Source organism: Stegodyphus dumicola, chromosome 1, assembly GCF_044657685.1.
Source record: "Stegodyphus dumicola isolate Sdum_Otavi_A_Nest chromosome 1, ASM4465768v1".
Taxonomy (NCBI): Eukaryota; Metazoa; Arthropoda; class Arachnida; order Araneae; family Eresidae; genus Stegodyphus; species Stegodyphus dumicola.
The window spans coordinates 85,855,955-85,871,332 of record NC_140768.1 but is presented as its reverse complement, the minus strand read 5'-3'; the positions used below and the strand labels follow the sequence as shown (position 1 = coordinate 85,871,332).

General features: G+C 35.7%; 1 protein-coding gene across 2 annotated transcripts in view; it reads right to left on the bottom strand.

The window, feature by feature from the left end:
• LOC118181597 (cytochrome P450 3A56-like) overlaps window positions 1-15,378 on the bottom strand; it is a 62,625-nt gene that overhangs the window by 22,944 nt on the left and 24,303 nt on the right. For both annotated transcript variants that reach the window (XM_085817348.1, XM_035350752.2), the window contains exons 6-7: window positions 10,060-10,148; window positions 5,459-5,604 (exon numbers count right to left, since the gene is read on the bottom strand). In XM_085817348.1, the coding sequence (XP_085673474.1) occupies window positions 5,459-5,604; window positions 10,060-10,148 (235 nt within the window). The remainder of the gene's footprint in view (window positions 1-5,458; window positions 5,605-10,059; window positions 10,149-15,378) is intronic.

Here is a 15,378-nt window from a genome sequence, read left to right as displayed (position 1 = left end):
GGTTTGTACATTTAGAATTCGTTTCACATATCAGATTATTAATATGAGACTTAATCGAATTTAATTGTGACTAGACAGCAACTGTATGCGCAACATGAAAGCACACTCGCTAACGCAGAATTTAAACATAAGGAGCTTTTAAGTCATACACAAGATCATATTCTTCATCACTTTACGAGCCAAATTTAACTCCGTATGATTGCTTCGCTTTCTCAAGCAGAAATTCTAGTTGAAAGGTGGTAATTTAATACCCTAAAACACATTTACAGTGAATTACAGATGGTTCTGGCGCAATAGAAAAATGAGACTTTCAAAAAAAGTAAAAGCATTGCCAGTGGTATATTGGTGCACAAAGGGATTCAAAAGGGGATAGTGTTCAATTTAAATGTAGTAAGTATTTTATTTATGTTCTAGTTTCAAAATGTTTTGACTGCATAACGCATTTTCAACATATGCACAGTTTATGAATGGGCAAAGGTACGCTCTGTAATCTAATTCGGTCGATGCTGGTTGAAAGTTCAATAGACAGTTGTGCTATTACAATCTTGGCTAGTCTCAGTATTGCCTGGTCACCTTAACGATACGTATATATTGTATATATTGACGTAATTTTGCTTGGGGCAGCAAAAGGGAAATTTCCCATATTTAAGTGGAAGTTTTTGACTATCTAAATAAGGCTGATTAAACGTACTGGGCTACCATAAAGAACAGATATTTTTACCTCTGTTGTTCTGACAACATGTTTAATTTTCAGCAGTTGATAATGATTCTATCACAAAATGCTGCTCGAGGGCCCTATAGCTTTCATTACTGGAAACTAGTATTGAAAGAGAACATTCTGCTTTCCGAAAAGGCAATACTCACAAAGATATTAGTTTTTCATGATATGTTTACGCGAAATAATAATTATGGACTTAGTCGTTGTCTAAGTGGCAAGCAGGGCATTTTTCTAAACTGCACTAGCAACAGTTTTTGAGCATCGCGTAGGTTCATTTATCGAAATTACTGGAAGCTAAGCAACGTACTAATCCTTCTCTTTCCATTCCATGACTGGCTAGATTAATTAATCATCTTTGCTTTTAAATTAAAAAACTGTTTTTTATTATAGCGACATCATTGAATTTGGAAAAATGCTTTTTGTAGGTACTTAGGTGACGTCAGAATGACAAACATGCAACATTAAGATGAAAAACTTTAAATCAAATATGAGAAATTTCAGTTATTGTTATTATTATTATATAAGGTGTTTCCAATGTTTAGGACTTTAGTCATACATTTGTTGTTTCAAATTTTCAGCGATATTACAATGCAATTTTTGACACAATCTCTATTTAATTAAATGAACGAACTTCAATTTTTTCCAAGCCGTCCTCAAAGAATATTTTCTACGTCCCTTCCATCCACCTATTTATGGCACAATTATACTCTCAAATCGACCACACCAAAGAGGTTTTTTTCAGATGGAAATGGAGGCGAGAACAGAATGTTCCTTAACAACAGCCGTTGAACATTTTCTAAAGTTTTCAGACACTCTTTCCACAAAAAGAAAATGATAGCTCTTCGCATTTTCCATAATTGCAAAAAAGGTGCTACAAAAATGCGCCTTTATCACTCAAACAACTAAACCGGACTAAACAACAGAGCACGAGATAGCTGTATAAGCATGTGAAATCTTCTCTTTGGCCGATAGCGTTGTTAAGTTCTAAGAATTGAACAAAAATTAAATTCCAGAACTTCGGAAACATGGCACGTATTTCTCAGTTCAGTTGTAGTTTAACAACTAGTTATACACGTTTAGCTACTGTGAAGACAATTTTGCTAACTCTATAACTCTACTAATGGTTATGGCTTAATACTGCAAGGTTTCTGCAAATTAATTGTATGAGGATTTAATCGAATTTGACCATTTTATGTATACTACAAAATTTAACAAATCAGGAGTTTTTAAGGTCTATAAATATTATTAATAAACATTTCTCGTTAGCTACTATTAATTATCTTGAATTATTCCTTTCCGTTAAAATATGCTGACGAATTAAAAATTTGCAGAATTATGGTTACATATTAAAGAGATTAGATATTTTCTTTAAAAAAGTTGTTGGATTTGATAAAATTAAATGAACGATGCAATAAACCTCAAGATGAAAGCAAAAGTGAAATTTTTAGATTGAAAAATGCCAATGATTCTGTAAGGATTTATTTTATTCTAACCAATTATTTTTAGTTTTCCTTTCCTTTCCGTCCTGATTTCAGTTTCCTGCCAGAATGTAAATTTTGTTATGGCGTAGTATTCAGGTTTAAACGTGTTTCAGAAGCAGCATTTAAGCTGCGTATCAAGAGTTCGAAAAGAGTAGTAGCGGACTTAGTTTCGAGTTTATGCTGCTTGTTTGAATTTAGCTCTCTAGCCGATGTTAGACACCTTTCGGTTTATACTAATTTTCCCCGTCTCGGCTTTGCTGTGTGCAGCCGACTTTGCATTAGTTAAGCTAAGGAGTTAGTCATTAGATATTTTAATTTACTAGTGATTTGTTACATTCTTATTTTCTGTTAATTTACGTAGCCACAAGTGGTGGTAGTTTGTGAGCACGAAGTGTGTGCATCTGTTTTAAATAAAAATGTTGTTTAAACCTTCCTTCTGCAGTATCTATTCTTAAAAACATAGCAAGAACTCGCTACTTCTTCTCTGAGGTAAAGAAGAAGTAGCGAGTTCTTGCTATGTTTTTAAGAATAGATACTGCAGAAGGAAGGTTTAAACAACATTTTTATTTATACTAAATTAAAACAACATTTTTATTTATACTAAATTGCTATGTGAGTCAACGTTTTATGCTCCCTAAAAGAACACGTACACTCCACAATTCTTTTCAAAGGAGTATTACAATACGTTTGATAAAATTATTTTTGTCTCAAAACAATAAAATTGGAATTTTTGTATTATTATTCGAATTTAGGAAACTAACTTGAGAAACAAAGTGCAAAATAATATTTCACCAAAGCAACTTGGATAAATAATGAAATCTTTGTTCATGTTTCATTACTTACAGCAAAGCATACAAGGGCTATATACGTAAGAAAGCACGCACGTTGTGGAGAGCACTTTAATGGAAACTGGCTCGTATTCTATTTACAATGAAACAAAGAAAAACACATGTGTCATTTGCCGGAATGCTAACCTATGTATTTCGATGTTCAGAGATTTTAATCATTCGGCTAGCGTTGGAAAAATAATCAAATAAATTAGATTAATAATAAAGTTTCGAATAATCTTTATTTAGAAACATGGAGAATATTAGCAGAGATATTTAACATAATATAAGAAAAACGTGGCAGTTCTGATCAATATTTCTTCGCCGACAGCTGGCAACAAAATGCGAAACGAAAGGTGTCCACATGTAGAGACACAGAAAAAGAGCATTCGAAAAGAGCCTTCAGAGTGACAGATAAGATATATGTAACGTCTTCTACTACTGACAAATGAACCAGAAATATTATTCTTTAAAGAATTAGATATATATATAGGCAGTAGCTTGTTAGCATTCCCCTTAAGACAAAGAGAAGGTCACTTTATGGATGAAAGAAACTTGTAGGAATTTTAATTATTCAACTTGAGAGTTAGTTAAATAAATTTGATGGCTGAAAAGTAAGATTTTCCGACCAAACTTATTCCATAGTATATAATTTATGATTTTATAGTTTCCCAGAATACTTTCAAGTTCCTAAGCACGAAATTTCAGTATTTGTCTAGTTTAACCAATGTATGGGGAGCAAGCAATACTGTGCATTCACAAGAGTTCTAATATGGAATAGAGTTATTAAAGGCAAAATTTCGAATTAAGATAATATGAAAGTTATACTTACGCAAAATATAATGCAATTTGGTAATTACTCTTGTGTTTTTCCTTCGATTAGTTAGGAAATTTCACATATTTTGCATAAACTTAAAACTCATCTACTCCTCTTATTAAATTTTGCACTTTGTTGCTTTAAAGATTCTATTGCTAATATTCACTTCTAAGGTACTTACAATATTCCTTGCTAGAATGACTTAATGGTCAAAATAGACAGATCCTTCAAATAGCACATTAGAACATTAAACTTCTGTTTGGAAAAATTTCACTAAATATGCACTGATGTGTCAGGTGAACATGCTGCGGCTGAGTTCCTAAACTCAAATAGCGTTATCCCGAAGTATTTAATCCGTAAAAATATGCAATAGCATATATGCCATATATGCAAAGTTGTATGATGTAGAGAGAGATTCTGACACAGAAGAATTCGGCTAGCGTTCCTATTAACACATGATAGGACAGGTAGTGTTTGTTGCCAGAATTATTCAAAAATCTTTTTCAGTCTACTAACGTTTCAAAAGATTTTCATACACATACAGTTCCTTCTTGGTTAAAGATCCACAATAGGCGTGTGACGTCTTCGTACTTGAATAAGGCACCATTTAACAAGACGAAACAAACATTTATTAAAATAACATTCGAAGCATTACATTAAACTCAAGCAGTACGTCGCTCCTACAGCATAGCAAAATCTAGTGCCTTCCTCTTCTGAGGCTAACATGCAACTCTCCTAAAATACAGTAACCCTCCTTGGAGAAGAGGCTAAACACGCCAAGGACGCTTTGTTGATCACCAAACAGCCGCCAGATACTACAACTCGGAGTAATTATCACTTCAGAGTACTGAAAGATCGACCCGCGTTTCATTCAGACGAACATTAAAATGAACTAACTTTCTCCTCATCAGTGGTCCAGGAGTTAAAACCATTAAACTTTGGGTGTTCAATCTGGTTTCATCCAGTTGAACAGGCTACTACTTGGATGGTTAGTTTGTGTGTTTTTCCTCACGCTTAACGTGAATATGAGTCAGTTTGCCTTAGAAAGCTCTTCACAACAGCATCCCTTTCTTTAGGCTGAGAGCTTCTGTATGCTTTGCCATGTTCAAATGCTCGAATCTTTGTTTTATTTAATATCCTTTCTCGAATTTTCTTTTTTGTATCTATGCAGCAGCTCGTGATCCTGGGTTGCATTTCCTTGCTAATAGCTGAAATAGAAAGTACGATTACACCTTCGAAACGTTTATTACTAGTTACTTATATTACTTGAAAACCTATGTAATAGTTTTCCTCTTTCAAACAAACTTCATTTAGTGTGGTCTGTTTTTAATATTTTAATTTTTCTTTAGTGTTAAAAATGAGAGTATAATCGTTTAGCTCAAAATTCTCGTAAACATGCTTCTTTAATATGTAAATGTGAGAAAACGAAGAGCAAGAATTCGTTTCAGAGAAAAGACTGGAACATTTTTGATTTCATTGGCAGTTTATGGAAAATTTTACTGAATAAAATTCTTGTGTTAAAATATTTTCGACGAATGAGGTGTGTGCTTACGTATTCACTAGAACTACACAACCGTTTTTCATCGCACAGCTAATTACTTCCGTGAATACTTACAAAAAAGCAAAAGCCGTATGCCAGTAAATTCTCCAAATGCCCTTCTCACGTTCTTCAGGAAGATATTATCAGGATCGTTGTGGGAATCAATCTTCGTTGCAAACGCTGAAGTGGCAATGACGTCCATGGTAAAAGCACCAAATAACCTGCAAGAAACGTAAGTAAAAATACATAAAGATTGCATCCCATTCTTATCTGCAATTATCGTCGAAAATTAAAAGAGTAAGATTTTCACTAAACCTGCTAACTTGCTGATATAACATACTAAAAAATAACTGGCTTTTTTCTTTTTTACTTCCTTGTATGAAGTAAAAAGTAAGTATTGTAATCGCGAAAAGTTTCAGGCATCATATTTCAAAGCAAATATCCATTTTCACCGCTATCCAATGCAATTTAACGATGTTTTTGCTTGACAGCTGTACGTAAGGGCAGAATAAAGGACTCTTCTCCCCAAAAAATTGTAAAACTAATTTAAAATGAATTCTAAAGAGAATTTTTCGTGACGTCTGTGCTTACGCACGTATGTATCGCGCATAACTCAAAAACGAGTAGCCTCAGAAAGCTGAAATTTAGTATATACTACTGCTATAACATGCAGATGTGCACCCCGTGTTTTGGGTGCAATCGGCAGCACCAAATGTATATAAATATATGTACATGTATATATATTCACTCTGTTACTTGGCTCAGTGATCACAGTTTCTTTATTCTTATATGTTTGTAAATTGTACATTTTTTGATTTAAAAATGATTGAATTATGCTGTTCTTATCTTCTGGTTAAGGTTTTTATGCCTTTAGTAAATCTGTATGCAATATTTTTAGAATTATCAATAATTTAAACGTTGTTTAAGTGCCGCTAAGCCTAATAACTTTTGCCATGGTGGCCATTGCTTGTTTATATTTGAAACAACAGAATAGTAGATTTGTTGCCAATCTAGAGAAAATAAGCTTCGCAATAACAAAGATAACCCTTCATTTATTATTGCGAATTAAATCATGTTTAATCCTTTCTGGAATTTTTTCGAGGAAATAAGTGTTTAAGATTTACTTCATAATTTTCAATACGTACATTTTGAGATTTTATGTATTTTTGCCCTGAACCGAATTAATTGAAGGAGAAATACTGAATTGTCTGTGAAAAACTGTTTCTTATTTTTTTATTTTTTTGTTGTTCTTCTTCTTTGCTTAATTTCTTTTATATATCGTTTTAGATTGATTATAGTATTTGAATAGAACACGTGACAACGATTAGATAATTCTTAAGATGATATAAATTTTGTGCATTCTAGTTAAAAAATGAGAACGGAGTGCATTCTGAGTTAAAAAATGGGACGCTTTTTGAGTTATAATATGAGATTCTGAGTTAAAAAAATGAACGAGAAAAAGTCAGCATGAGGTAGTTTCTCTCTTGCGAAGATGACTGCTCTTCTTGATTTTTGGTAAATATCATTTTTGCTTTTTCTCCTCGGATATGGAGCGAATCACCTGATAGGGACAAAATACCTTGGCATGCTACTTTCAGCGATTATGATAGCGATAATGATTCTACTTATTCGAATTATTGAAGAAAACTGACTACATCCAAAGAGATGCCTGTAATTGCTCAAGATTACCCGAGGCTTCAGAGTATAATTGCTACTCTAATTTCTACTAAGAAAAGTAAATCCAAGAAAAAAGAAAAGAAAACCGCAGGAAGTCCTAAGAAAATAGCCGATAAATTCAAGCCCTGAAATAATGTAATAATTATGTAAGTTATGTAATTATGTTCTGAGCCATAACGGCAACAATATTTTGCAGTGTTATTTGACATATCTTTTAATGCTAGATATGCGGGGACGCGCAACAATAGCACTTAACAGTACCGACATTATACATTTATAAACATACATGTCTTACCCGGGATTCGAACCCGGGTAGACTACTCTAACCACTACACGTAGTAGACTCCCCTAACAACTACACCGTCTGGGCGACTGACAGCTGTAGTTTTCCCTAACATCAATCTTGATTTCCTAGGTGACAACTCTAGGCGAGAAATGCTTTTACCACGCTTGCGTTTTTAGCTTCCCATGACGAATTATATATGACGCATTTTCTAAAAACGATTAGCAATGCCAAGCAATTTTGCCCTTTATTGAAGCATTTCTGCTTATTTTATCCCTCCCCGCCTTTGGCTTGATGTTACACGAAATGGAGCGATTAGGAACAGAAACAAAAAATATACACTGCTGATCATTAAAATTATAATACCAGGAAGGAATGACGTCAAAATCATGTGAAAAGAAGAAGTTGTGATATGCAAACGATTAGTACGTATGTCAGCACATTTAGACGACGCAGAAGGGAGAACGTCATCTGAAGCACTGCGTAAGAGAAAAGTTGTGCGGTGGATTTCTCATTCGGAAAGCTCTTTGTAAAGTTGGAGTTTGCTCACTATGCCTGGAATTACAAGAAGAAATGCTTACCAGCAGATGTCGGAATTCGATAGAGGCAGGATCGTTGCCTATCGCAAGTGTGGATTATCGTTCCGTGATTCGCCCGCCGCACTGGTCGACATGCAACCATTGTCATGGGAATATGGAATTTATAGGTTGCTGAGGATCATACTGAACGGCATTCAGGCTCTCAACGCCTTCCCATGACTAACGCCTGAGTGGACAGACATATTTTGACATCAACACTGTAAAACCGTACGACACATCGCGGACCATTAGTGCGGAAATGGGCATGTTTGCAGCACGCTCAGTATTCGCTTGTACGGTGCAGCTGCGTGGACTATCAGGACGGCGACCATTACTTCGGTTTTGAGAATGCAGCATAGAGAAGACGGCAACTCTGCTGTGCCGAACCACAAAGATGGATACAAGAGTGGCAAAATGTCATCTTTTCAGACGAGTCCCGGTTCTGCGAGCAGTGTTCTGATGGCCGTATATGGATCTGGAGGCTCCGAGGACACCGCACGTCGTCTGCTTGCATTTGATATTGGCATAGGGGTTCTGCAGCTGGAATAATGGTTTGGGCAGCCATTGAGTACACGACACGCACATCTATAGTCCGGATCGACAGTAATTTGAAAACAGATTGGCACTTTCTGATATCTTACATCCAGTAGTTGTGCCTATCTTCTCGGTCTGCCAAGCGCCATCTTCCAACAAGATAATGCAAGATACCATGTTGCACGTCGTGTTCTGAGCTTTCTCTATACACAAGGTATTCGATTACTGCCTTGGCCAGCACAGTCTCCAGATCTGTCACTGATTAAAAACATCTGGTCTGAGTTGCCTAAGAGACTGGCCCGCCACCCCTCTCCAGCTAATACGGTGGTTAATGTGTCATAGACTTAAAGCAGCATGAAAAGAGTGGCCCGTTTCTGTCATTCAAGCCCAGTTCGACTCCATGCCTAACTGGGTAAGGGCCGTTTTAGCTGCCAGGGGTGGCAGCTGTTTCTATTAATTTCGCTTCCCTGTAAACACCCCAACTGGTTACAAATTTTATCATTTTGTCTTCATGCCACACTGTTTACCTACAATAAATATTTTTATTGTATTTGCTTTGCTTCATGGTGTTGCGATTTGAATGACCAGCAGTGTATTTCTTGCTTGAAATCAAACATTCACTTTAACTCTTTGGTAGGGGTTAACCACTTTACTTCCTCAAAAATATGATGGCATTGAACACTGAATGCAGAATTTGAGGAATTCTTGAAACTGGCAGTGATTCAACCCTGTGGGTGGCTGGGGTAACTACTGTGGTGAGTGGAGTGGAGACTGGCATAGCATCTGACTTCGTATAATGATTGATGCATTTGCGAGGTTGCTTAAGACTTACTACATTTTAAACTGAAAACATATTTATTACAATTACGAGAAGCATTTTACAAAAATGAGTTTCATAGAATAGCTATGAAAGTAAATTATAGTCCTCATGGTATGAGTAGCTTTTCAGCAAGGGTCTCTCTGGTCGAGAGTTCAGGAGCCTTCTCACGTGCTGTTCCGATGGAAAAAATCTTCAGACTGAATTAACCACGCTTCCCTAATTTTTCAGTGGTATTTTACGTACTCTGATTCGTTATATTCGGAACGACAGACGACAAAGCTGGATACGGAAATGGTACAATGTCGTCTTTTCAAACGCGTCCCGGCTCTACGTGTAGTATTCTGATAGCCGTATACGTGCCTGGAGGCTCTGAAGAAAACGCACGTCGCCTGCATGCATTTCGATATCAGCATAGGGGTCCTGCACCTGGTGTGATAATTTGGGCAGCCATTGGGTAAATGACATGGTAACCGGAAAAATGTCCACAGGAAAAATGCTCTCAGAATAATGCTCACAGGTATAAATGCTCGCAAGAAAAGAGCCCACATAGAAATATGCCCACATAGAAAAAATCTCACACGGAAAAATGTTCACTTAGAAATATGCTCACACGGAAAAGAAACTCACATAGATATATGCTCACAATTGAAATAAGCCCACTGATAAATAAAATACGTTATCATTACATTAATCAATCAATAATTAATCGATTTGAACATCGTACACCTACTTGAACTTATGATACACATAAAGAAACCACAACCATAAAGGGACAATAACTTACCTTTTGCAATCGACTGGCTCTTTACTTATGGCATGTTTCTCCAGCGTTTGTAACACAGATTTCGAGCAGTCATTCATGATATGGGACATCTATAATATATAAATAAGCAAATTCATATTTATCGATATGCATTCACTTGCATCTTTCAGTAATTATTTAATAATGTTATAGAAGCAACATTTTCCTCAAATGTTTGCAGAAGTTAATGATTTTCTCAATGTTCGCAGAGAATGATATGCTCAAATGTTTGCAGAAGTTAATGATTTTCTCAATGTTCGCAGAGAATGATATGCTCAAATGTTTGCAGAAAATTAATGATTTTCTCAAATGTTTGCAGAGAATGATATGCTCAAATGTTTACAGAGAGTTAATAATTTACTCAAATGTTTGCAGACAATGATATGCTGAAATATTTGCAGAGAGTTAATGATTTGCTCAAAGGTTTTCAGAGAATGATTGCTGAAATGTTTGCATAGAATATGCTCAAATGTTTGCAGAGAGTTAATTTCCAGTGTTTACGCGTAGAATATGAAAAAATTTAAAATCAACTTTAGGTGTTAATTATCACAATTATGAAAATATTTATTTTTTATTGCTTAAACGTTTTATGAGTTTTTAAATAGAGTTTCAGTGGGAACACATATCCAGGAATACATCGATAAGAGTTCCGTTATTTCCTTTGAAATTATGCTTTTCTTCTTAATTTTCTGTGGCTTAAAAATCTGCTTCTTAGCCTATATTTGATAATTCTTCAAGCACTGTTCGACAAAGTTCCCAGAAAACTGCATTATGTTTTGGGAAATCAGGATAATACGATAAAATTCAAAACATTTTGCTTATAAATTCTTATAATGACTTTATTGATAAATGGGACACTTTGTGAGAAATAATAAAATACTATAAAGCAATATATTCCTTCACTCGCACTGTTTTGTTTTTATTAACCGGTTATCCTATTATGTTTGCGTTTACTGTCGCTTGTATTTTCGTAAGCTTTTATTAAAATTCAAATTAGTTAATGTGTATAAGTACAGAGATTTGGAGCTTAATAGAGAGATTTTGGCCAGAAACCGTTAAATGCATTTGTTACGTAGAAAATAAACGTTAAAACTACATTTTTCATTTAACTTTTAAGCTAACTAGCTACAGTTTGGTGCCGCAATATAAAAAAACTCTTACTAAAACTAAATTAAATACTTACTACTTACTATTGTCATAATCAAAATCCTAACCCTATATATCAAAGAATGTGAAAGATTCGTCCCTGGTGTTTTGTTAGACTCAACAATTATTTGTCAAAACAAAATGTGAAAAAGCATTTCCACAACAAAATCATTAACACGCTATCTTTTACTAAAATAAAGCTAATTCAGATCTTCAACCTGAAAACATATAAATTTCATTACAAATCTAGAGATAGCCATAAACCCAATGCCTTTAAAATACAGCGCAGAACTCTTCAAAACACCTGGGAAAAATAAATCTCCCACCAAAGAAGTCTAAACACAAAATCAAAATAAATTAAATAAGCTGGTCGTAAAGTCACAAACACTTAAAACTGATTTTCTACTACCCAGGTTAAAAAATAACCATATTTTCCGCAAAGGATCATATAGGTGACCTACAGCAGACCACAAGATAAAACTCAAAATAAACATATACTAATTAAATCAATAAACAATAAACGCATTTATTAAACAATCATAAAATTATAATTTAAAATAGCTGGCTAGACTACCCTTACAAAATCTTTTTTAAAAGTTACTCATAGTTTTTTTCATATCAATCTCATTTTTAACATTATTCAATTCACACAAAAATCATAGTGAAACACCTCACAGTTATTAATCTTTTTAACATGTACTCAAGAATTTAAACTCATGTATAAAGCTAATTTAGAATAAATCCTATTTCTTTCAACTGTGACATATCAGTATATTTATCTTTGGTCATATTGAAATTAAATGAACATAGCAAATAAACATTAAAACAAAATTTCACTCCCTCAAATTAGTTCAATTATAACTTCTCACAGTTGAAAACATTAATAAAAATAAAAACCACTTTCTCAGCTATAAATTGAGTAACAAAAATTATTCAAATTTTTGTCTACAAGCTTTAGAATTTGACGCTTCCAAAATCCTAACGATTATTAAAAGGAAAGCAAAAATGAAAATAAAAATATGCACTCACGAATAACACAAGTCTGAGAGACTCGAGGAGCTACGATCCAGTCATAAAACTGTCGAAACAATAACTGCCAAAACTTCATTGTTGTCAGGATAACCGATACTGAAGTCAGTTCAACGGGAAGCACAACGGCAATTTTCATTTCAAAGCACAACGGGCATTTTCATTTCAATGTTCCAGGACTATCCTCCGTCTAGCAGCATTTTAACTCAAAATTCGAAGTTCCTCTGAAGACAACAGAAGGAGATTGACAACAGATGACAACAGACCACGGCAGACATTAGGAGTCGAGGACTCTTTCCGAAGTTTCCAAAGTAAACTGGAATTTCAGCGCGAGCAATTCAGATTCAACTCTTCCACAAGTGAAAAACGCCAGAAACATGATTAAAACGCTGGACCTAGCCCCCAGATCTTCATCCAATTTCGCCTCAGTTTAACGGATGGGAGCCCGCAACGAGCTCGGACCTGTCCCCGCAGCCAGTAGCTTTGAGATAAACAGTATTAACCTTAACCGCGGTCATCTACAAAGGGTCGCCGGGCTATTCTCCTCTCAAAAGTAGATCAAAACTGGACCGAATCTCACAAAATTCTCTCTCCTCCTTCCGTGCAATGGCTTAAGAAACCTCGGTAGACGCTCACAACGTAAACACCTCTAATTCACTATTGGCTAAAACATTAAAAAATTAAAAATTTAGCCAATCTTAAACAAAACTTGAATTCCCCCTAGCCAACTAGAACAGAGGCAATAAATAGCCTCTAAAGTTCGAATTAATTTAGACCCCTAACAAAAATGACGTACCCTTAGTTCCCACGCAACAGAGGAATGTTTCCAACATTAATTCAGTTAAACTTGCGACATCCGTAAGTAATAAACATGTCACCATGTTCTCTAATTAATTCTCTAATTTAAAAATACTCTCTCGCCTACACACAGTAAACAAGTGGTCAACCCCGCGAAAAAAAAAGAGGAAATTGCAGCTGGGGAGTCCGACCCCTGACCCGCAAAGAAGCCGCTTCGTGAGACACGGAAATACATCCGCGCCCTTTTACTGTATCAAACTCTTCAGCTAAACTTAAAAGAGCTTTGCCGTAATTGAGTTAAAGTTTAAACAATACTAAATATTAAACATTAATTCTTAAATAAGAGCATTACAAATTCATTATTTACAGTAAAATAATAAGTAATAACTGTACACAACAAAATAATGCGTAACAAAAATAATAAATAACATTTTCCATAACACGTCATTACTTTTTCCCGTATTCTGAAGTACTGGAATTGATTTAGCCTTGCTACACGAAGCTGCTCGCTTAATTTGAATGCCTGCTTCCTGAGTCGCTCAGGCAAAGCTTGTGGGAGTTCTTTGTTTGGTAAATCTCACATTTTAATGCATAATGATTGACTTTAATTTTGTTTCTATTATTTTCACGTGTTTCATAAGCTATTTTTGCAGTTACTCACGTTATGTACTACAGTGGTTATCATAAATTAAGGAAAAATCACAAAAATAGCGATAACTTCCTCAAAAATACGCCAAACCGTGTGAAATTTGAATATGTTGCCAAATAAGAGTAACCGAGTAAAACTGCAATATGCAAATTAGTGGCGCTGCACTCGGAATACGTCATCTGCGAGGAGAATAAAAGTCCATGTTTGAGAGCAAGCCCACATATTTTACTGTGATAGTGACATCAGAAATGTAAGATAGCCAATTCGTTACAATGACCTCCAGGCATCATTTGCCTGCAGAACTACGATGGAAAGCCATTGGGAGACTAGAGGCAGGATAAAGTCAAAAAGAAGTGGCCAGATGGGTAAATGTGAGTCCTTCTGTGGTTCATAGACTTTGGAGGCGATTTCAACCCTGTTCTCTAATTAATTCGGCATCTAGAGGTTCAGCCAAGGACGGGCAACTGCTACAACGAGCGCCGATGACCGATATTTGACATTATGTGCACGCAGGATTAGAACCGCTACTCCGACTCTTTTTAGATCCTCCCTTGCTGCAGCCACCGGAAGGTTCGTGTCAACGTCAACTGTGCGTAGAAGGCTTCACGAAGGTGGTCTGTATGCGAGGCGACCAGTCATTTGTGTCCCGCTCACGTCACGCCATAGGAGGTACCGTTTTCAGTGGGCACGACAACATGTCCACTGGACGCCTGATCAATGGAGGGCGGTTCTCTTTACGGATGAGTCTAGGTTTAGTCTAGAAAGCGATAGTAGGCGTTATTTGATATGGAGAGAACCTGGAACCCGTTATCATCTGTCAAACATCCGTTAAAGAGATGCATATGGAAGGGGCAGTGTCTGTGTTTGGGGTGGCATCTCTTTGGGTGGACGCGTAGACCTCTATGTCTTTCCAACGGAAACCGTGAATGCTCCGGTTTATAAAGATGACATCCTTGATGCTTATGTGCGACCATGTGCCGGGGCAATAGGTGATGCTTTCCTGTTACAGGACGATAACGCAAGACACCACAGGGCTTGCATCGTAGATGATTATCTTCAACAGGAAAAACTTATGCGCATGGAGTGGCCAGCTCGATCCCCGGACTTGAATCCTATCGAGCACTTTTAGGATGCTTTAGAGAGACGTCTAGCTGCTCTCAATCCGCCCCCTCAGACCTTTGCCTTATTTGCAACTGCTTTACAAGAGCAATGGCTCTCACTTCCTATGGAACTGATAGACCGCATAATTGAAAGCATCACGCATCGCTGTATTACTTCTAGAGGCGACCATATTCCATATTGAAGGTACTTTTCCTATAGCAAACTGACACCTTCGATTTGTTCATTTTATACATGTGCTAATTTCTATACTACCATAATTGTCTGGTAATTTATTTTTATATTATTTGATACCTTACTATATGTTGTATATTGCGGGTAAGTTTTATAAAATTCTACATGTAACTTTTTCAGTATTCGTGATTTTTGTGATTTTTCCTTAATTTATGATAACCAGTATATTAGGCAGGCGAACTAATAAAAAGGTTAATTTTAGCTTTCTTCTCTGAAGTTACTTTATTGATAGTTTAGGACGGAGCGATGAGCAGTTTGGTAATTTCTCGGGTTGAGAAATTAGAAGTTACGTTCCGTGCACACTAAACTAAAACAAACGCATTAGT